The 24239-nt window shown below is 46.2% G+C and overlaps 3 protein-coding genes and 1 long non-coding RNA gene across 4 annotated transcripts in view; 1 reads left to right on the forward strand and 3 right to left on the reverse strand.

Annotated features, from left to right (window-relative positions):
* Positions 1–24239, reverse strand: part of LOC135401266 (IDLSRF-like peptide) — a 232313-nt gene that overhangs the window by 166540 nt on the left and 41534 nt on the right. The gene's annotated exons all lie outside the window — the stretch shown is intronic.
* On the reverse strand, positions 331–3517 carry LOC135399938 (uncharacterized). The gene is made up of 4 exons (XM_064631674.1): positions 3409–3517; positions 2642–2730; positions 1662–1809; positions 331–598 (listed from the first exon to the last, which is right to left on the reverse strand). Exons 2-4 carry the CDS (start codon positions 2682–2684, stop codon positions 466–468), a joined length of 324 nt encoding a protein of 107 aa, XP_064487744.1. The 5' UTR covers positions 2685–2730; positions 3409–3517; the 3' UTR covers positions 331–465.
* LOC135401268 (serine protease inhibitor swm-1-like) overlaps positions 6957–24239 on the reverse strand; it is a 43515-nt gene continuing 26232 nt past the window's right edge. The window contains exons 2-3 of the mRNA XM_064633551.1: positions 8990–9332; positions 6957–7226 (exon numbers count right to left, since the gene is read on the reverse strand). Of these exons, the coding sequence (XP_064489621.1) occupies positions 6989–7226; positions 8990–9210 (459 nt within the window). The 5' untranslated portion in view covers positions 9211–9332 and the 3' untranslated portion in view covers positions 6957–6988. The remainder of the gene's footprint in view (positions 7227–8989; positions 9333–24239) is intronic.
* Positions 14450–15700, forward strand: LOC135399939 (uncharacterized). The gene is made up of 2 exons (XR_010424459.1): positions 14450–14598; positions 15472–15700. It is a non-coding gene; the product is annotated as an uncharacterized LOC135399939 (long non-coding RNA).

The following is a 24239-nucleotide window of genomic DNA, read 5'->3' on the forward strand; positions in this document are numbered from 1 at the left end:
CTACAACTGTACAGTTGACACCACGCCCCTTAGCCGAATGTTTTAAAAGTTCGCCAATTAATATGATATAAGTAACTAATTGGCCACAATGGAAAAAAATGCTAGCGCCTACGATACACGACTGCTGAACACTTCAGTTTGATTTCATTAGCGTGGAACGCTCCATCTTTTTTACAATCCTCGTGCCCGTTAGCTGGGAGTCGGGGACACACTGTACAGATGTAGTACAGTGTAGATATATAGACGTATTGACATATGTATTGACTACGTGCTAGTTGTCATAATTTACCTTGGAAAGCGCAAAGCGCGGAGGCACAGTATAAACATCAATGTTGGTCATATTTCTTTATTTTTATTAGTTCACAGGGGCATGCGTAGTTTTCGTGGTAATGTTACACTGGAAGATGTAACAAAAGGTCTTCGTAATCCGCGCCCATGCGCGTAAATATAGGCACGCAACAGATCTCAGGGACAGTCCGTGATGTATGGTTCATTGTCCGCCGCATTTTTCCTCGCCCACTCAACTGTGAGGTCCGCATACTGCGCACAGTCTCCCGTGAGTGACGTCCTGATGCAGGCTTCTACGTCGTTCAGGATGCTGAAAATGATAAGAATACTTCTGTAGTCAATGATTGGTAATCTCGAGGATGGTAGCTTTCGTACACAAAACGAATACGGATCGTTTAAAATATCAGACACTATGTACGTTCATGTGCTCAGGGTTGTTTACGTGGTATGGAGTCGCCGGCTTCCCCCCACGGTGGTGGTGCCAATTTCTCCATGTATTTCACTCACTCACTCACTCATGCACGCACTCACTCGGATACTCCTATGAGGGAAGTATTCTTCAGATATTGAGGGCATCGGCATCAAAGTGGAAGTGATACGAACACGTCTCCCTATATTTAATACCGTAACCGATAATATATCTTTGATCTGATCATAAACCTTCATACATGAACTCTGATTTTTTATAGTTTCTTACTGACTGTGGTTTCTTGTTCCAATACTAAACTTGACAACCGACCTTTTCGTGTTGAGAAGGTACTGGGGAGCTGGCCAAAGCTGCACCAACAACCTGCGCTGTGTGCCCTGGCGAACTCTACCTCCAAGTTACCTCTAGTTACCTCCAAGTCTACCTCTAGTTATACGCGTTGAAATAATCTTTTTTTATCATTCAGTACTTTCACACATCAAGCGTCATGAAACAGCTGGTCGCACCAGTTCGGCTACGTTTCCTTTTCTTTTTTTTTTTCTACTTCTATTCTATGTTCCGATATGCTTCCATTATTGTCCGAAATTTCACTGGTTTTCTATACGTCGGGCGCTAATATACCGCGTAGAGTAAGAGGGACAGTTATGAAGAATGAAATAATGTTAATACTTCGGCAAGAGCGAGCTTTTACAGCATTATTACGAAAAATTCCGCGCAAGACATTCTTTTCTTCGATTCTATTGGAAATTCTGCTTACATGCGATAACTGAGGTCGCTCTATTGCATATACAGTCGCACCTACGGAGACAGAACTCCCATGGGAGTCATGAAACGCGACAAACGTCTGTTTATTGTCCCGTCAGTGCATCGATATCAGTACTCGATACCAGACTGCACTATTCGATAACACACAGAAAAGGCGTTTACATATGGCTCGAGTGCTTACCTGCATCCAAGCTGCAATTCCTCTGGGTTCGTCTTATCAAGATTTCCAAAGACAACGCCTTCATACGGCGGATTTCGGAGCACTTGCTCTATGCAGGCGCCTACGGTTCGCATGTTATCCAATGCAGTGCAGTCCGCCATGGCATATGCTGAAGAAACAATGAACATGTTATTATCAGTGGATGGGAGCACACAAAAAGAAAAAAAGGAAGGTAAAAACGAGGAAAAAGCTTACAGTCTTGGTGAGCCAAAAAAAAAGGTTTTCCAGAAACAAGCTTATGACACTGACGATGCGTCTTTGCTTTATTCAGCGATAACCCTCTATAGGCGCCCCCAGAAACAACTCCAGTGTTAAATTTGACAACGGCTTCCTATATGGCTCTGCCGCTCACACCATGTGTTGTGACGCTTTCAACGGTCGTTTGAGGCGCCAGAGAACTATGGTCGCTCTCTAGATATCCTTCAAGTCACAAAGCGTGCGTCCGTCCGTTGCGGTCTCCTGTAAAGCGTGCTTTCACTACACTGGCATAGTGTACGCAGGAGAAGCAATCAAGCAAAATGCCTGTTCTTATTTGCGGTTAAACATGCTGATGCTGCGCTGTGGTAATGGTGCGTGATCCTAATGGGTTGAGCCCTTCGTGCTTACACACATCTGTACTCCGAGTAGATAGCAATGAACTTCAACTCAAAATAAAGAAGGCCGAAGTATAAGCGAGCAAGGAAGCAACGACTAAATTAGAGGAAGGCCGAGGCCTGAGCCTATTTTACATTATCACGAGCGCGGAAAGACTACTTCGACTTCGTCCTTCGCGACCAATTCACGTACGCAGATTTGGTGGCGTGGCCAAAAGACATCCGGCATATTTTTTTACAATATGTGCCACAAATAAACCGCTGTCAAGAGCTGACGACACTCGATTCCATTCTACTGAAATACTGAGTATTGTTGTTGAGTTAGTACAGTGTTTCAGATATACTTACAAATGCATGTGTAGAGAACGAAGGCAAGGACAAACTGTTTCATTTTCGCTGAGAAATGAGATCTCTGGGTGCCACAATAGATAAGGTTCCTGGGAATAAGCGAGATACATTTGTTACATCATTTGCCGCGGTCTTATTCGCTTGGAATTCTTCCAGAACATCCGAGTGCCGCAAGGTTGGGACTGCTTTGAAAATGCGGCGGTATCGCTTGTATTCATTCCACTCCGCGCTTTGAGTAAATGCGTTCTGTCCGGATAATGTCGTACGAAATGTTTCCCTTTCGTATGAAAAAAAAAAAAAAAAGCTGCGGCATATTAAAGTGACGACGGCTACACGCAGCTGGCCTGTCATCAGGTACGCATAGTTAGAACGTGGAATCCAAGTCCCGCGGTTTCTATATAGCGTTTTTTACACTAGCCAAATCGACTTTGTGCAAGGGTCAGGGCAACGTGCTCACTTTGAGACCTAATTCAACATATGTTACAAATAGTGCATGCGGAATAGCGAAGCAAAGCGGCTTTTGCGGGGGGTCACGGACTCCAAATCATACGACGTTTTCGAGTTGTCCTCACCACCTACAAGTAGGCGTTCCGCTACAAACCGGTGAGACAAGACAAGACGTTAGCCACAGCTTGATTACCCAAGTGATTACCAGCGTTTACCCTCCATTCAAATAAAGCATAACAATCATAATAATAAATAAGAATAACAAATAATAATATCATAATAAATAAAGCATAATAACGCATAATAACATTGTCCCTCACCTGTAACCAAAGGTCTGTATTGCGAGTTCCTGTTGTGCTTCCAGCGGGTTACACTGACGTCTTCTTTCGGAACCGGAGAACTTTTAAACGAACTTTATTCTTTGTAGTTCCAAGCACCAGATGGCGGTAGTTACATATCATGTCCTCACTTTGAATACCATCTTTTATGCTCACGGCAAATAAGCAGGTGTTGCTGGTATATTGGAAGCGCGTACGCTAAGAGTTCGCTCAAAACACGCGCAATAATCGAGGTTGTAACGGCGAGGAGATTTACTGCACTACAGGATGACATCTTTATTCGCACCTCCTGTGAGAAGCACCTGACGTCAAACTCTCGAGCAACACGTAGGTTGTACATGATTGCGCGTCAGTGTCTGCCTTTGTGAACTACATCGTTCGATATTCTATTGCATCAGCTTTCGCTACTCCATGCCACTTGTGTGCTTATAACGTTAGTTCCGAGTAGCATATAATCGATAGAGAACACAATTCTGTCATATTCCTGTCTCTCGATGCAGGTATGTAAATCAACTATCCTTCAACAATAAAGAGAAAAATTGTTATCTTGTATCGCAAGCCAGAGATCGTTCCATCTTGTCGATGTGCATGTAACCGTGCGTAAAAAGTTCCATTCACCAGCCAGAGGAGTGATCTGCGTAGTAAACATGAGAAAACGAATATCGACTGCACAAACGGCGTCGAAGCTACTGCAGACGAGGCTAACGTCTGTATCACTTACCTGAACCAATACAGATGAATTCAGAATTGGAATAAATTTCTCCTATGACCTCCTTTTCAAGAAAGTCAGGTGTATTAGATCAGTATTTAAGGGGGAGGGGGAATAATAGCCAAGTTAGTTCACACATAGGACAACCCAAAGGACATGCTTAAGACTGGGAGCTGATAGGATCGAGTCCCATCTCTGGTGGAACTGTTTTACCTTGGTTTTCCGGCAGGCACTCTCCACATAGTCGGCATAGTTCCCCTGAAGTGGGCCCACGACTCATATTAAACCCTTCCTACTGTTCCCTTTATCTGTTCTTCCATGCTTCAGAGTGGAATACGACGACTGACTAACAAAGACGAGGACATGCACTCCTCTTTATCTGTATTCACTTCTGTGCGCCGTTCATAACTATATAGTTGTTTCGAACTGATGAGACGGAATTTAAATTAAAATGGATGACGACGTGAAAGCAGCAGAGAATTTCGAAAGTTGTGGCTGTTGCAATAAAGCAAATTCCGCCGGCGAACGAAAGAGCTACGAAAAACGTCTTCTGCAAAGATGTTTTTGACGGTACTCGTGTAGCTTATTTACTAATGCGTTCCAATAGAACGAAAGACGTTGCGTGTAAGCGATATTCACGAGATACTGGTTCAGTGGAATCCTGGGCATATTGGCATACGGGGTAATGAAGTTGCATATGAGATAGCAGATATAGCACAACGGAACACCCGGTGACATATACCAGGTCAGATGTGAAAAACCACATAAAATTGCTGGCAGAAGACATATGCAGAAGGCAATGGTTACAAGCCGACAGACGTTCATCCTCGCTTCACCAGGTAGACCCGAGGCTGAAATTCCGTGTTTCGTCCAGCATATACCGCGACCTGTACGAACACTTTTGCGTCGGTTTAGTCTTAACATTCGGTATGGTCAACAGTTTCTCCATAAACTCGGCAGGGCTAGTTCAGCAAACTGTACAGGGTCAGGGTGTGCATCTGTGGAAAACACGGAACACATACTCATGCACTGCACAAGATATGCATCCCAAAGAGCTGCATTGAAGTCTACTTGGACCGCTTGGACAATAGAACCTTCGATACAGTCAAGGTGCTGGGTGTATGGGAACCCAGGAAGAGAGATGCAGCGTTATCAGTATACTTGTCAACTTTATAGTGAGCAGTGATATCGAATCTGTATTTTAGGACCGCGTTCTATGCATGTGTCCTCGAGTTCCTCCGTTCCTGTTATATAGTTTCCCGCAGTTCCTTTCACTTCTAGGCGATGAAGCTACGCATGTGCACACTGCACATACCGTTCGGTGACAGGGAAGAGTGATGTTTTTCTCTTTTTATCTTTTCAACTTTTCATTTTTCTTTCTGTGGGGTCCATCCACTTAGGGGTTCTTTATGGGAGTAGCAGAATTCGTCAGGTGACGAATTCAAATTCTTCCCCCTTCTTTCTCTTTTTTTCTTTTTACATTCAAACTCAAACTCAAAGTAATGTCGAACACCGAAAGGTGTGAACATAGTCTTCAAGTGAAATTGCTGAGCATAAAAAGGCGAAAACTTCACTTTGTGAGGGGAAGCAGCTCCAAACACACATCTTTCTGAACGGGCATGTCGTGTCACGTGACACCCTTGTGCCTTCTAACAGAAAAGATTCCTGTGAACCCCGTATAGGTAAAAGTCTCACGAAAAAGTGAACATAGCCATCTTGGGGCCTTTGTACTCGCTAAGAATCAAGGGGTGTCAATTAGGGAGCAATTACATAATATTCTACTCCCACGAAGTTACAATCACTTTCCATTTTAGTCTCGTGACCCTGAAACTTACTCACCAGCACTGCAAATAGTTCTTAAGCTTCATATGAGCTATAGTCTCGAAAGGGAAAAGTAGCGCAATATATTTGCCCAATATTGGCTGGATATCGGCTATACGGCTATAATGTTGGTCCAGTATTAAACGAGTGTTGCCAATATTGGGCCAAGATATTGTGCCGTTTGGGCTGTGCTGCTCTAGAGTTGAAATAAACTAAAACTACACTGCGTTTCTTTTTTAGGGGCTGTTCAGAACCACAGTTTTTAGCCATTCGAATGAATGCTCGTTTGTGAGCCCACAGTCCACATTGTGAATACGTAACTCGAGCCAGATCAAGTTGAACGAGGCCGGCATATAATCGAGATCAATAAGTGTCAGTTCATTCAGACCCATATAAAGCTTCTGGGTTAAATTATATCTCATGAGGGCAAACTGCCAGATCCGGAGAGATTAGCTGCTGTTCACAAATACCCCGATACACTGAACACACTACAAGACGTAAATATATTTTTGGGCCTTGCTTCTTACTTTCGCAAGTTCATCAAAGGTTTTGCTGAAATTGCGCCACCCCTATCACTCCTCTTGCGAAACAAGCAACATTCCAAAATCACAGGGAAAACGAACATTACGTCAGAGTGGACACCTACACACATTGAGGCTGTACGTAACCTCAAGTCTCTCTTAAAATCACCACCCTATTTTGGCTCATTTTGATCCACACAAAGAAACTCATGTCTATGTTGACGCCTCAGTGAAACATCTAGGAGCGTTCATCTCACAGAAACACGATGGAAACGCATATGGAACGGCATTGAACCAACCAGGTGTCGCTCCTCTTTCCGGCTTACGTAACAGGTGCCTGTGCTCAAAATAACTGCAGGATATCCCACACACACACGCATTCCAATCGGAATGTCTGCATGCCCAAATAACAAAGCATCTACGACAACTACGCCCCCCCCCCCCCCCTTTCAGCAATGTATTGAGCATCACAAAGACGCGGCGTTTTCTCTGGAATGTCCTCGTTGCAGTTTTAATAAACCGTATGGGGACAGAGTTCCTCCGGAACGCATTGGGTTTCATCGAGACTGAGCAGGTATCCGCTGTCGCAGTCGCAGCCTTCGTTTAGGCACAGATCGCGGTCGCAGGCACGAGCCATGGTCTGGTTACACACTGTAGGGCAGTTGTGAGCGCACCTCGAGTACGTTGCGTCCTCACCGCACCTTGGTGGGCAGCGCGAGATGGGTACACAAGCGCCTCCCTCTTCGTGCCTGGAACCATGAAAGACGATTATACTCTCTGAGACTTCGTTATACCGCACATTCGATTTCCGCTCATGTATACAAGCACGTTCGCACTTGCAACGTGAAATGGGACGAGCTAGTTGTGCAGTTATTAGTGGTTTACCAAGTGGTTGCTTCGTGTGGTAAAGGGAATCTGATAAGGGGGCGGATATGTTTATTAAGAAAACAGAAAGGAAAGGTCAGCCAGGCGAAGGTCGGCTTGCTATTCAAAAAAACGGAAAAAGGAAAAGAAGAAAAGAAAAGGAGGAGAAAAAAGGAGAGAAGGGGAAAGAAAAGGAAAGGAAAGGAAATCTGATAAGGAGATGATTTTGAGTCTTTGAGGATCACTGTAAATAGAGCGTATGCGTGCGAGTCACTGCACCACGTTCATGATGTCTACAGGGTGTCCCAGAAAACGTGTCATTGAAGTGTCATAAAAAAAAAAGAAAACACTACGCCACCTAGAATAATGCGGCCAACGGCATTTGTTCTTACTAAGTTTTTGCCACCTGATGTGAATGTCATGTAACGTAACTTTAATTATGGAATTTTTTTGCGAACTGAACTCGGAAATTTGCCAAGTAATGGTCACTTGTTTACCACACCAATATGAAGAGTGTGCCGAATTTACTCAAATTCATGATAATTGACAGTGATATTCAGGAGCTATCCCACCGGAAAAAAATAGCCGAACATCATGCTTTTCGGAGCTCGCCAGCATAACGCGCTACGACTTAAGCCATGCCTGTGTTATCTCTTTCTACTATGCCGGTGTGGGCTGGGTTTCCAACTTCCTTTCGTCGGACTGACAACGATTGTGCCGAAAAATTCGACTCGCGCTATCCTCTGGGAGCTCCGTAGAGCATGATGTTCGGCTACTTTTTCAGATGGTATAACTCCTCAATACCCCTGTCAATTATCATCAGTTTGAGTGAATTCGGCACGCTCTTCAAACTGGTGAGGTAAAAATGCGACCTTTACTTGGCAAATTTCCGAGTTCAGTTCGCAAAAATTTACATAATTAAACTTACGTTACATTACATTCACATCAGGAGGTGGCAAAAACCTGGTAAGAACAAATGCCGTTGACCGCATGATTTTACCTGGTGTGGTTTTTTTAATTATAATTCAGTGGCACGCTTTCTAGGACGCCCTGTATACAGTTAGTCGATTAATAAGAGGGGTAACCCTCTCAGTGATGTAGACGATCGCCTCGTGTAGAAGATCAAGCATTTACTTAACGTCAGAGCTCACGTATAATTTGAGGGAACACTCTTTACTTCTAATCTCGCCCTAATTTGTGTTCTTTTTACTTTCTTTCTTATTTTTTTTTATTTATACCCGTGTTCAATTTAAGAACGCACTAAATATAATTCCTCAACCCTAACACAGGGGGGGGGGGGGGACGTAGAGCGATACGGCTAGATACCGTTGCCAATAGGAGCAAACTTAGGGCGGGGCTTAAATAGGGTTGCCACCTGCCCGGATTTCACGCGAACAGTCCCGAAATTCATGGCTTCCGTTCGGCGTCCGGGTCAACCTGTATTACTCCAACTTTTTATTACGCGGTTCATCACCCATAGAGTTACCTAAAAAAGATAAAGACGCGAGGTCTTTTTCATTTCTTTCTTTTTTTTTTTTTTTGTTTGTGAAAGCAGCGCAAGCTGGGAGGTTAACTGAACTCGGTACTCAGTTTCCAGTGCTCGCATACCTCGTAAGACACCATTCTAGAGGACTTATATGGTATATACCTGATAAACCCGGGTACGCAGAAGCAACCAGCATTGCACCTGTACACACATGGCTCGCGGCCGATTGAGCCAGGAGGCGGTTGGTCGCACACCAGCTCGCATGTAGGGCCGCAGCTCCGGTACTCTTCGTTGTGTCGGTCCGAACACATGTTGCACTCTTCCCGCGAGATGCATTCTCCCCATTGGTTGCGCAGATAGCCTCGAAGGCAGACGCAAGGCATTTCCTGAGAGTGAGTGGGTTGAGCTGGGACCCACACGGCGTACAGCGCAGTTGGGTCGCAGAGGTAGTCGACTTGATAACGTGACTCCGCGCGTACTTCGTTCAGTGGACACGTGTTGGTCTCTGCAGGATACGAAAGAAAGGTCGCTAACAGTGGCTAGAGAGTAGCCGTCTTCCCCTTTGACTCGCGTGACGCCACTCTTTCATTAAAAAAATAAAAAAGATTTAGGAGTAAATTGTAGAGCAATTGCAGCGTCTTGGCCCCTAGATTGCAGTTACTTCCCATTTTAGTCCCCTGAACTCAAAGACGGCAGTTTCTGATCGTTGCTGAAGCTTAAGTGTTGTGTTTCGTCTTAATTGTTCGTTTAGCCTGTGCTATTTAAATTAGACCCCTGAACCTGAAATCTACTTTCGAGCACTGCAAATATCCCATGAATTTTGCATAAACTCCGTGCGCTTACTCCCGAAAGGGACAAATGGTTGTTGCAATGCACCTGCACCCAAACAGGACAAAAATTACGGCTTATGAAATCAGACGCATATTACGGGAAGTTGTCATGCGCAAACCACGGTATTTTCGTTGCCCCTAATTCGTCGATTGATTTCAACTACGATGTTTATAAATATCAATAGCGGGGCCCTATTTATTACTTCGGCTTTCGACACATATGTTCCAACGATGCGTCAAGCTGTTACAACTTACAACGCACTCCCTTACCCCCCACCCTCCGATTCTGAAATATGGATGCCCTTGCTGGCAATCAGGTGTCCTTTTCCGTGCCTTTTTCCGGGTTCCGGGAAGAAAGTCCCGCGAAATTTGAAAACAGACCCACGTGTCCTCCCACCTGCGCGCCTGGATTGCAGCGCTCTCAAGCTGGCTCTAAACGAAACAGGCTACTTCATGCCGTGTCCACGGGGTCACCGATCCAGACTGAGAGCGGAGCTAGTTCTTCGAGAGCACACTTGAGGGCGCTATGATACAGGCGTGCGGGGGGGGGGGGGGGGGGGTAGTTACGTGGTTATTTTTCAAACGTCGCGGGCTTCACTTGGAGCCTAGAAAAGGATGAAAAGGATCCAGTAAAAGGTTCTTTCGCGAACAACACGATTTGTACACTCAGATAAACTTAAGGTGGGTGGATATACGTGAGATCGCATATCCTCAAGCAGCACAAGATCTTGGACCAATACTGTACCAATATTGGCAATACTGGCTCTATATTGGTCCAATCTTGGTCGAATATTGGGCCGACATTGCCAATATCGTATTACGTGAGTTTCACGCATGGGTGCAGTTAATAGAATTAACGTCGAACTGCGCATTCATTCGTTACCTTTTGATCAGCAGTTACGATAGTGTCTTAAGGCTCACCTGCAGCATAAAAGGGAACAATTTCCACGAACAGCAACGCTAGTAGTAAAAACATTTTTTTCCCGGCCATTGTTGAGTAGATGTCGTTTAGACGAATCCTCAACACAAGCACCTCCCCCTTATATAGTCCCACATAGCTCACGGTTCATTTATCATTTTCAAAATCAAGAAAGGCAATCTACTAAACCAGACAGCTGTTGTCACACCAGTATTTATGATAGGATGCCACGTGTTCAGACCCTAGACTGCAGCCTTTCCTTTATGTATGTTAAGGGGACAGAAATCCTTTGACACATACTGGTTCGGCACGTGGGGAAATGATGAATTATACTCGTGGCTGAGCAACGCACGGTACAGTCATGTCACGTTGATAGGAACTTCATATATATATATATATAAAATTACGCATATAAGAACCCCAGGTGGCCGAAATTATCCTCTGTCCTACCCTGCGGCACGTGCTACATGTCACCACACTGGGCAGACAAACCTTATACTTGTAACATCACGGCACCATTATTATTATTATTATTATTATTATTATTATTAGTATTATTGCGAGCTTCCGTTGTGTTAAGGTACAAGATAACTTGAAGATGTTGCCGACGATGGTTGTGTATGAATCCAGCGACCGAGTCACCTTTCCGCGTACCTTGTAAAAACTACCGTGACTACATTGTCTTCAAGTGGCGTTAGTCGTTGGAGTTGGAGTTGGACGGACTAAAAATAATACGGAGAGGTTGAACTTGTCACCTGACAAGTTCTGCTACTCCGAGAAAAAAAAAAGAAAAAAAAAACAAGTGCAAAAATTATCTCGACAAAAGGTTGGGCATAAGTTTCAACGTGTGGAACAGGGTCGTTGATATGTATGCATGTAGGTGGAGTAGCTCGACGACAAGGACAATTAGTAACAGTTATGTTTGTTGTGTCCTTTGCCCTTGTCGTCGAGCTGCTCCAGCTACATGAGGCAGGAGTGTGAGGCACTGCATTACAAAGAAGCTAGGGCTAGGAGAGGGGAATGTGCAAAAGGGGAACAGATGAAGACGCTAGTCGCATCTATAAGGGACTGCTACTACTCTGCATTCGTGTCCAGCGCCAGACTTAAAATGTCGGACGCTGGCATGCTGCACACCACGACAGCTGGAGATCAAACTATAGTCGCATCCTACGATACGTTTAGTCGCGTCTGACTCTCGGCACACATTGCATTGTCCACAACTCAACACATAAAGCCTAAGACAAACATCAGATAATTTTGCCAGCTGGTGATATCTGCGTGTTTGCCTTGGGTCGTCTGGCGTACATGAACATCGACGAGGAGAAGTACAAACCGGAATGTGATATTCAATCTTTAATTTTCTTTGCTTTGCCTTTATTTTTCGCTTTGTTGTTGTTGTTTTATTTTCCTTTGTTTGTTTTTCTTTGCCTCACTTTGCTTTCAGTGCGGTACCCTAACGTATTCCTCGGCATTGCAGTTCTTTGCGGAAAGTTACCATTGCAACAATGTGCATGACCCCCCAATTCACTCCTATACGTGCAACATGGATATCCAGTACAACGCAGGCACATCCATTGCCATCCCTATAACCAGGTCATGCTATTCGCACGCACAGCTGTTTCATACTGAGTGCAAATTTTCTGTTGGAAGGCCGCTGGTACTGAGACTCACAGGCTTATGCCGGTTGGTGACCCGGCCTAGATTTCACAAGGTTTTCCATGGTATGTACCGTGACGGGATTGGTTGGGTTGTGCATTATGTGCTTCTTTCTGTTTTCTTTGATTGTGTTTGTGCGGAACTACTTTTCCACGTGGACGAGCAAAAATAGGTCTCGCGTCATTCGGATGACATAAACATTTTTTCCCCCCAAAGCGATTCAGTCTGTGGCTTCGAACGGGTCGTAACAGTCATCACTATGGTTACGAAGGCACTCGTCGTAGTCTTAATATGCGCTTGGATAACGTACGGTAATGTAGAAGTTTTGCATTATTGTTCCATGTGCTGTCACTGCGGTGCTCTGGAAGATCTAGAGCACATTCTTCTTCATTGCCCACACTACCAACCTTCCCGAACCGCACTCTCCGGGACTCTTAATCAGCCGGGCTCTCGCCCCGTCCTCTCTATCAAAATTGCATGGTCCCTGGCCATATCCAGCCCATCAACGCTCTGCCCTCAAAGCTCTTTTGACATTTTTGGACACCATAGGACTTCGATCCTTATTGTGAAGGGGCTCATTATTTCATTCCCCACATCATCACCAGCAGTGGGGTAGAGTACCGCCCCCTCGCAATGAAACTCCCCATTCATCATCTTAAACATAAGGTTCTTGTTGCATTATTGTTATGTGGTCTCGAAGCTGCAGGATGAAGGAATGACACTCTTTAAATGAACTTCACCGCATTGCACGCTCCTAGCCAACCACCATATCTGCCTTGATTTGTTGAAAACGGTAGGCGCCCGCCTTTTTTGTGAATAATTATGAACAGCATAAGTGTCACAAAAAAGGCGTACGCCACCCGCTTTAACAACAAATCAGGGCAGATAACGATATCGTTCAAGATCGTGGTTGACTAGGAGCGTGCTATGCGGTGAAGTTCGTTTTTAAGAGTGCATCCCCTGCTCATCCACGGGATGGAAACTATTTGTGCTATCACGTTTTTTATTTTTTTATTTTTTGCCAGTGTGTGCTTCTCCGAACATTTGAAGATCAGCAGACGGTCCGTGGGTGGCCGTATACAATCCCAGCCTAAACGTTTCAAAATGCCTCAGAACCAATTTAAGGGGTTGCATGGATTACTTTATACTTGAGGCACTCTAATTTACGAGAACGCCGTGCAGACATAGTATAATCAGTGACACGCTAGACGAGAAATCGGATAGGTCCGGGCTCGACCCCTGGTACCGGCATACCTCGGTATTTTCGCAATATTCGCGGGCTGCCTTAATAGACGATTTGGAAGAAAAAAAATGCGCGCCACCAAGCGTGCGGCGCAAAGCAGCATGGGAACTTTGAGGGACACCGCTCCGTCGTCTGCTTCGGTTATGGTTTACCACGGCTGACGCTGCTGCACTGGAAATGTTGTTGTTCTTCTTCTACTTCCGCCTCTGGCCGTCTTGTAATACTGGTAGGCCGATGAGCCATTGTGTGCCACAGGTGGCGCTTGCTTTTGTACCTATGCACCTATGCTTTTGTACCTATGGCATACCTGCCCGTGTTTACATCCATCTTCGTTGGTAACCCGAGTTATTTCCTGATTTTTGTGTTTGTGACTTTCAGTTGACGCGCAGTGTAGCTGTCTTGAGAAGAAAAACTGCTTCTATCCCGAAGGTTTGTTTCCTGTTTGTACCATATATTTCCTGTCATTCTCCTCTATTTCGAAATTATCTCAGCACACAAACCTGACAGCAAGGACGATAAAGCATGGTTCAAAAATTATGACTTCTATGAACCTACACTTCATGTTCAGTACGCTGCAGAAAAACTAGCGCGTTTTCGCGAGGAAGCGCCTGACAGGAACTCCACGGCGCCGCTATACTTCGCGCTCTAAGAAAAAAAAAAAGAGGTGTGACTTTACTCACTTTCGGGGACTAGATGCATTGTCAGCAGCATAAGTCCCTTTGGGAACTGAAGTTTATCGACAATATACAGTGCTGGGGACTAAATTTCAGGGATAGGTCACTAAGATAATAATGGAGCAATTGCAACTCAAGGGACTAGAGGTTATAACTGTTTCCCAATTTATTAATGCGTTAACATCAGAAGGCTCATATCAAAGGAAAAACGGTGGTGTCCATCTGCGGACACGAGAAAGAAACGGGAAGGAAAGAAGGAGCACCTTGAACGAAAACAACGAAGACAGCAAGAAACGACACGCGAGTTTTAATGCGTTAACATTAGAAGCGTCACGAAGAAGAAGTGTATACAATGGAGTGCGAACGATGTGCGAGTGCTGGGCCAAGTAGGCGACAAAGGAAAACAGAATGCGATCGACGGCGACGGCCTGCCGACACTGAAGAGCAACGTAAGTAACGCCTGTCTGCGGACGCCACGGCTCAACGCGGAAAGCGGGCGAACGGCATCGAGGAAGAACGAAAGCAGCGGCTTGCACGGCAAGCTGAAATGTGCCGTAAGAAGCGTTAAGCAGACGCCGAACTTCGCGCGACGGAAGCTGGGGCAAAACGAGCTCGACGGGATGCAAACCCAGCACTTCGAGAGGCGGACGCAGCAGCCATGAGGGCTACGCGACAGGCGGAGAGGAAGGCAGAGATGGAACGGCAGCGGGTACGTTTCGACGGCGCAAACAAAGCGTTCGTCAAACACTTCTTTGAAAATCCCTTCGGGTTTGAATGTCCGTTTGCGGACGTCCCTGGCACAAGAACGACTTAAAAGCGTTTCCAGCAGGCAAAGAGCGAGTATTTCAGAGTGCGTTTCCAGGCCGCGACGTGTCAAGGTTCATGGTATGCCGCACGTGCGTGCAGTCGGTGAAGGCAGACAAAGTTCCCAACTGCTCGACCTCAAACGGGTTCGTGTATGCCCCGAAGCCTGCGCACGTGCTGAACTCAATACTGTATGCGTGCGCCTGATTTCGCAAGGCCCTTCTGGTGTCTCTCCATAAGGACTCTCCTCCAAAAGAAGTCGTATGCGGCATTTGGACACCAGAAATGCAAGAAATGCTCCAGTGAACCGAAAGGAGGAAGGCTTCTGCTAACGCATTTCCAAACGATCCAATTTATTTTTTCCGTAAAGAGCATGAATGTCACATAGTTCGGCTTGTACGCCATAATATTGGATCCAGACCAAGCGCCCATACTCTTCCTTTCGGAAGAAACACATTTGCTCCCAGTTATTTGTTACTACTATTGCTATCCAGTTATTTATTATTGCCCATTTACAGGATGCAGAGCTCCGCCAGACCCTGGACTATGTGCAGATTATATCGAAAGATACTTTTACAACTGCTCTTCCGGGCAATGTGAAAGATTCTTCTACAGCGGCTGCAAGGGAAACTGCAACAACTTTGAGACCTACGAAGACTGCGCAAGAATATGTACTCGCATGTAGCCTTAGCACGAAAAGCACGCATGCACTTCGTATCAAGAATAAAACACACTATGTTTCTTTAATCTTTAGCATATTGCCTCCATTTCCAAAACATGGTGACTCCTTGAGAGAACTGATGTTCTGAGGTTGGAACAACATAGAAAGGTATTGGATCTGCAATGACAGACGGCCGAACAGTGCGGGTGCAACAGGTTTACTGAGAATGAGAAAACGTGGGCTGGTGCGCATGCATAGATGCGCGCGCACCAAAATGATATCGTTGTCGTTTGTCCCCCCCACCTCGACGACTAGCCATCAACGAGGCCTAAACGGCCCCTGAGGTTCTGCAGTCTTGCTCGCGACAGTGTCTTCGTAAAAATGTCTGCGACCATCTCGCTAGTTTGGCAGTACTGGAGGTCGATGACTCCGTGGTGAACTAGGTCGCGCAGATGATGATGACGAACGTCGATGTGCTTCGTCCTCGCGCTAATGCCCTCGTTAACCGACAGCTTGATGCAACCCTGGTTGTCTTCGAGCAAACACGTCGGCTCGTCCATGCTGCGGCCGAAGTCGGTGAGCAACTGTCGCAGCCACAGCACTTCCTGTGAGGCATGCGCCTCTGAGACGTATTCAGCCTCTGTCGATGAAAGCGCCATGGACGTCTGCTGGACCACGAAACAGGGCTTCCTCCTAGACTAATGAAGTAGCCGCTTGTTGATCTAAGGTTCCTGACGTCACCTGCCCAGTCTGCGTCTGCGTAGCATACCAACCTTGCATCTCGCTCCCCAGACAGTACCGAAATACCCTCTTCACAGCAGTCCAGTCGCGCTGGCGGGGCTTGCTGACACGTCGGCACAGGTACACCCCATTGCACACGCTATGTCCAGGCGCGTTGTCGTGCTCAGGTACAAGAGCTCTCAAACTGCTTGACGATAGATCTCGTTGCTCTGCAGTACGTCGTCATCCCCAGTGAGTTTCGGATAGTCCGCGTCCATATGTATGGCACTGCCTTTAGCATCTCCAAGCTTGTACTTCTCCAGTAGGCTGCTGATCCTATTCCGACTGGGGAAGAAGAAACTGATTATCCTCGCTTCTCTCAATCTCAATTCCAAGGTAGTGACTGACGTGACCAAGGTCTTTGAGCTCAAAATGTTTGTTCAGGGGCGAACGTTGCGTCATAGTCTTCGCCGTACTTCTGTGAAAACCTTGTGCGACCAACCTCACTTTGTAGCATTCAACGTTCCCCTGTTTATCTCGCTTCGTTTTGAATATCCACTTGCAGCCAAATGGATGTTTCCCCTGCGGTAGCTGCACGAGATCCCAAGTGTTAAGCCGGTGTAGCGAGTTCATCTCTTCCCTCGCCGCTGTCATCCACTTCACTTTCTCAGAGGTAGATAGCTTCTGCATTTCCTTCCAACTGACTGGATCAGGGGCTGTCGTAGTCTGCGCGGTAGTGTACGCTAACCGATCAGGTGGAGCTCCTTTGTTGCTCCTAGCTGACCTCCTGGGCATGTTAGCTCCCACCTCCTTTTCTTGCACATCAGCGCCTACACTTTGTTGCGGAGCAGGCGCTGGCGACAGCACTTTCACTACTACTTCATCAGATGGATCATTTTCAGCATTAGAGGGGTTACCTTCCGCAATAAACTCCGGTGAACAGCCTCCTCGTCACTGCTAGCGTAGGTGGTACCGCCTGGGACTCACGACAGAACTTCTCCATGGCTGGAGTCTCGTTAATAACAACGCTGCGTGACAACTTCTCCTTGTTGGTACCTCCAACAAGTATACGATATCCTTTCTGTGTTTCGCTGTATCCTATCGAGGTCCCTTCAATGGCGCGAGCGTCCCATTTGTCGCGGTGTTCCTTTGAGACGTCCATATAAGCCCTACTGCCAAACATCCTCAGATGTGCCAGGTTCGGCTTCTTGCTGTTCCACAGCTCGTAGGGCGTCTTGTTAACCGCTTTAAAAGCGATAAAACCCCGGTGCAGGGGACACAAAGAGACAACACAGACGAAGCACTGTGTCCCCTGCACCGGGGTTTTATCGCTTTTAGATGTACCACCAAACAGCCCGGTTTTTATCGCTTTTTAACCGCTTTACTCGGAAGCTGATTGGTGCAAGTAGCAGGCAGTGACAACGGCCTCACCCCAGTAAGTCTTTGGCAGGCTGGCATCGAACAGCATGCTCCGAGCGCTCTCGCAAAGGGTGCGATTTTTTCTTTCTGACACACCGTTTTGTCTTGAGCTGTATGGGACTGTCGTCTGGAGTAGGATGCCAGTTTTTCGAACGATTTCTCGAATTTTCCCATTAGTATATTCTGTACCATTATCAGAACGCAGTGTCTTCGGATGCCTGCCGAACTTGTTCGAAACCAAAGCCAAATATTCTTCCACCCTCGCAGGAACCTCATCCTTAGACTTCAGTAGGTAAAGGACCGTGTACCTTGAAAAGTCATCTGTGAAGGTAATGAAGTACCTGTTCTTGCTTGGTGTTAGTACTGGCATTGGACCACAGACGTCCATGTGCACCAAGGCCAAAAGATGTTCCGCCCTTGAAGACGCGTGTGAAGGAAAGGAAGCACGTTGGTTCCCTTCAAACAACTGGTGCATTTAAGTAGCTCGTTGCATTGCTTCACAACGATGCCGTCTGCTAAGCCTTCTCTGTGCATCCTCTCTACAGATGCTGAATGGCGGTGCCCTAGGCGATGGTGCCACACGTGAATGCAGTCATAGTGACTGGTAACTTGCGTTATGTGCGCAGCACCCGTACCTGCCGTCAAAAGCGTGTAGAGGTCGTTGCGGATCCCACCAGTCGCGACCACGTCCTGATTCTTGGTCACGACGCATCGGTACCCTTGGAACGTCACTAGATTACCCTGCTGTGCGGGCCTCTTGGCTGAAAGAAGGTTGCTCTCGAGCTCCGGAACGTAGAGAACATTTTCCACTCGGACTTTCTGGAATTCTGATTCGCCAACTTTGCAATACAGAAAGCCATTCCCAACGCACTCCGAAGAGACATGTTGCCCATTTGCGACGGTAACGGTTTCCGTCTTCTCCACGTAGCTCTTCCTGAAAAATTGCCGGTCATTGCACATATGGCTTGTTGCGCCGGAGTCAATGTACCAGTCTCCAGAAGAACAACCGGTAGCAAAGGCCATATTGGGAGAGGATGACCTGCTTGATACGGCTGTCCGCGCACCCTGCTTAGTACGTGTCCTGCGAGAGCTTTTCCGTTGTGCTTTCCAGTTCGGACAATCTCGTTTGAAGTGGCCAACCTTATTGCACCAGAAGCATTCCGTCGCGGCTGCCAAGGCTTAACTCTTCGCGCTTTTCTGAATCCTTTGATCGAAGCGCTGATTCTGAGTCGCCCGTAGCGGCAGCAGACCCTTGCTTCCTGTTATACTCATCGACCAGCTTCCCTTTGACGTAGCCTAGCGTGAGATCTCCTTCCGAACGAGCATCAAGGGCGGTCACCAGAGCTTCATAACTGTCAGGAAGCCCACTAAGCAGAAGAGCAGCAACCTAGAAGTCGGTAGTCTCTTCTCCAATGCCGCGCAAGCGCTCCACCAATTCCAGAACACGCCGTATTTAGCCTTGCATGTCCTCGTCCCTGTCCATCTTCGATTGGTATAACCTCCTCAAGAGGTACAACTTATTGCTCTGGTTAGCCCTCTCATGTACCTTGCGAAGTTCTTCCCACATCATCTTGGACGACGATCATTTGCAGACGTGTATTATTTGACTGTCGCCGATGCTTAAGCAAATGGTGCTCTGAGACTTCCCATCGCCGGCAATCCAGGCAACTGTTGGTGTCTTCGGGGCTTCATCTTCCACGAAAGTCCAAGTTTCCTCCCTTATTAGCAGCATCTTCATCCTGAATTTCCACGCCTGATAATTACCGTCCGTCAGCTTCGCGACCGAAAACTTGCTTGCTTCTCCCATCTCCTTGCTGTCCCGAAACCAATTCGAGCACTGTGTAGAGACGAAGTTAGTTCCAGCGGTTGACCCTGTAGCAGCTTCCCTCCTGTGCAGCGCAGATGTCAGTTCCGTGACTCTGGGCCCATAACCAATTGGATCTGCAATGACAGACGGCCGAACAGTGCGGGGGCAACAGGTTTACTGAGAATGAGAAAACGTGGGCGGGTGCGCATGCATAGGTGCGCACGTACCAGAAATGATGTCGTTGTCGTTTGTTCCCCAACAAAAGGACAAATACATACAAAGCCTCAAATTGCCCAAGAAATTAACGGTGAAAGATGAAATTCATCCATCCTTCACTCTGTAGTTCGAGGACGTTAAAGGTCCCGCAAAGCAAATGAGGTGCAGTTCCATAAAATGAGTTGAATCAAGACTGTGACCCCTTGGGATATTGTCACCATTTTCATCCCAATCATACTCATAGTTTTTGAGAAAATAAAAGTTGAACATTTCGGGGGCAACACTGTGCCGAAGTAGACAACAACTTCGCATTATCCGTCAAGTGCAGCGGCAAAACTACATCGCATGTGGATAACACTGGGTGTAACGCAGCCAGTGCCGTGTATTAAAAGGTAGCCTAGCCATTACAAGGAGCCTAAAAGAGAGGCTCGACCTGTCAATCAAACCTGCGCGTTTTTGATTGGATGCTGTTTCCTATGGGGGCCGCCATGACACCAACATTTTCCCGGAAATGGCGGCGTAGCTTGGAGCGGCGAAGCGATGATAAAAAGTTACTTCAATTTTATACTGTAAGTATATATCATCTTGTAGTTATCTTGAAAATCACATTAAATTACGCTCCAGTGTCAATGTTTACGTGAAAAGAATATTTAGTCGTCCTTGTTAGGCCTAGTAAAGACAGCGATCTGAAGAAAATAGCGAGAAAACGCTACGGATTCCTAAAAATTTGTATTTTATGACAAACTTTTATGCATATACACGCCTTTGCCCGTTCTTAATTCCATCTGATGTTTCATATTTAAAATATAATACCGGCAGTTTGTTCGAACATGTGGTTCTGCTGTTCTGCGTCTTCCCGACATGCCCCTCTCCATCCAGATGGCGCCGATAAAACCGACCGCAAAATTCATAATGTTGGTAGGACTCTAGGAACATCCGTTCCAATTCTATCCAATCCAGTGTCTCGAACATTGTGGCACCTAGCAAATACAGGTGAAATTTAGCTTCGGATAGCCTGAAATAATACCGAACTGTATTTCGGCTGCTGATTCGCCGTGTAGCTCAAAAAGTGGGTGGAGCTTCAGGTATATAGACAGGTTCCATTAATGGCCAGACACCCTTTTTTATACACGGCTCTAAAGAGAGCGACGTTATAGCGACGTGTAGGCGCGCAACCTAGAAGCCAAAATGAGAAAAAAACTTCTGAATACATCAGTGTTGTCCATCAAAGCGCGAGTTGCCTCACACCAGGCGTCGCCCCGACCGATTTCAATTAATTTTTTGTCTAAACTTAATATTAATTTAATTTGAACTACTTTTTAGAGCGACGTAACACGTGTCTGCTACGTTGCACGCAATTTGTAAGCGACAAGATCTTAAATGACACCAAACATGTGAGCTATTTGCTTATTGCTTTACGATAGCTTTAAAAAGCCACGACGGACTGAGTCTCGTGTCGTCAGAAATTCTCCAAATTTATGTCATTACAATCTACGGGTTTCCTACTGTATTCTCCCAAAATATAGTTTCCCTACGTGACGCGGAAGCATCATAAAATTAATTACTAGGTTTGGGGAGCATGACGTCATGGGCTTCTCTTTCTGCCCACGCGCCTGGCAACATTGTCCCTGGAAGGTTTCATTTCCGTTTCCCCGCCACAGCTGCTGGCAGTCTTCCAGCGTGAGTTCAGGTGACGTTTTCTACTCTTGGAGAATCCGAAACTATGAATCTCGGAGGGCTCTTTCGAAAAATCGTGTAAGAGCGTAACTCAAAACAGCATTTGACGGCATGTATATTGTACGTGCTGAGTCTTTAAGCGACGTTGATTTACAATACAAAATGAGTTGATTAATTGATTGATTGATTGAAAAATCAAAATATGAAAACAAAAATACTGAGAAATAAAGAATACGAGATGAAATAAATATCAATATCCATTGGCTCTATCAAGAGCGACAACTCGAAACATCCTCTAAGAACGGCCTCTTGTCACTCCCCAATGCAACTTAAACAACGCTCCGAAAAATCAGCAATGCGCGAAGTGCATGGTCACACCCAGACTGTATCTGCGGACTGTGTACGTCGCCGTAACGCCGTTACAAGTCGAAATCTCATTTGCCGGTTCAATGTATTCATTTTTTGCATGTCTCTAAGACCCCGTCAGCGTCGTCAGCATCATCCTCATCACCATCCTCTAATTTTTCCCCCAATAGCAATGGCGTAGCATTCTGCTCAATGAGCGGAAGACATCCCCATATCATCGTCATCATGTATCTCTCTCTCTCTCTCTCTATTTTGCATGCTCATAAAGTCAGTGCCCCACAGTTCTGTCAGGGTGGTATCAGGTCCCGTGAAACAAATTGTAGCACGGTTCTTTGTGGATTCGACTTTCGCATCTGCGTATCAATCATAGTACTCAACACTACAGCTGTCAGTTACGAGACTGATCGCACTGTCAGTTCCTTAAGCGTACCACCTCCGCAGACCCATTTCTTTTCTACGAGACAACATGATGACGATGGCATGGCGCGTTCCACCGGTTGAGTTGCGATAGCCTACCCTATATTGCATGTGAATCGTTAAATGAGTGATACGGGAATGAGATGGGCGTGAGTGAAGTATCCCAATGTGTGGCTTGCAACAAACAGTAAATATATAAAACGGAGACACTACGACGCGTGCCTAATAGTCTGCATCAATCCGGTAGTTGCCAGGAGCTCTATATGAATAATGGAATATCCTGACGGCGATGCGCAGGGTTGTGACAAGGGCGTAGACTTCAGCCAGGTTGAATGACTTGCGGCTGACTCTAGCAAATTGAGCCTGACATCTTGCCTTCTTTTTGTATAGGACAGTCTGTCGGGACTTGCTCACTATTCGACACTCCGCCACAGTTGGAGCATAAGCTTGTCTCACTGTATCCAATCGTGTGTTTGAGTTGTGGCGTGAAGGCTCATTTACGGCGAGGTCTCCCTCCAATAAGGAGGCAAAGGAGCCCGGTTCAAATGAATGGCAGAAACTTTGCGTTGCTTTTCGGTAAATACTGGACCGATTTTTCACGACGGTAGTCTTGTTCGATAGCTTCTCGAAATTCACATACATACAACGTACTATATGTGACCTCATCGTTCATATATTCGGGTTGATTGCACGAAACTGCTGAATGCATTCTAACGGAACTGTGACTGGATTTGAGAGTGGGGTGGTCTAGTGTTAGCATGGTCTGAGCTTGAGAGAGGGCGGGAGCCATCCTCCCCCAACGCTCTCACTCTTTTCCAGCTGTTTTCTCTTTTCTTTTTTTTTTCTCCAATATCTGGAACCCTTCCTTATCCGATGCCCTCATTACCATCCATCGAGGACTGTACACTTGCGGTGGCTTTAAGTCGTCTGGACTGCCGTCGCCGTCTCACTATGACGTAGTTTCTTTGTGCGAGGTCAAATCCAGCTGGCCAACGCCACGCCCTAAAAGCATTGCTCATCTTTCTGGACATTGAAGGACTCCGGTCCTCACTGCGAGGCTCACCATTATACCTTCACCAAATTAGCGCGTCCAATGGGGTAGGGTATCACCTGTCTTCACCCGTGGGGTGACAAAAAAAGGCAACGAAAATCAACAAAATCGTACCTTGGAAACACCTTGATCGAGTGTGTCTCAAGGTGCCCTACTAACTTTCCAACAACAACAACAACAACACATAAATCGTGTCTATGGCATGGGGTGATTCACCGCTTGAGAGCAGTACACTACCCCATTACACGCGAAACATTAGGTGTGAGGTGTGAGAATGAAGTTATGTACAAGCACAATAATTGAGCTGACTTCCACTGGCTGCGGTACGCCGCTCAAAAGGAAGATGAAACACACACACACACATGAAAGAAGCGCCAATGGTCATTGAGATACAGAAATACTCTGCACCGTCTGGAGCAACCCGGTCGACAAGAGGAACTTCAATAACATCAGAAAACATCGACGGTGTTGCACGTGGCTCTGACGTGGGCCAAGAATTGCAGCCAGGTTGAACGTCTGTCTGCTAGCAGTACTCAACTGAGCACAGAGTTGCCGCCTCTCCGTTTCGTAGAGCTCACATTCTGTTAGGACGCGCTCAATGTTCGCCACTACGGCACATTTGGCTACTGCCTTTGCAGGAGGGCCGTAAAATAGCGTGGTAAACGGTCTGGAACAGCGAAAGACAAATTGGGATCCATCGAATGCATGAGAGACCTGTCAGTGATGCCCTCACTCCACTACTGGCGAGCTAGTATAGCTGGATAAGCTTTCCAATTGACTCCTACAGGCCCCGAAACCAATATTTTAAAAGTTAGCTAGTTAGTCTTATCTATCTAATTAATTAGAATCGATGATAAAATACTGGTGACTATGACATACGGCATATGCTAATAACATGCAGTAGGTTTTGCTAGCGCCCTCTCTCTCTCTTTTTTTTTAAGGAAAATCTTGT

This window comes from Ornithodoros turicata, chromosome 7 (genome assembly GCF_037126465.1).
Source record: "Ornithodoros turicata isolate Travis chromosome 7, ASM3712646v1, whole genome shotgun sequence".
NCBI lineage: Eukaryota > Metazoa > Arthropoda > Arachnida > Ixodida > Argasidae > Ornithodoros > Ornithodoros turicata.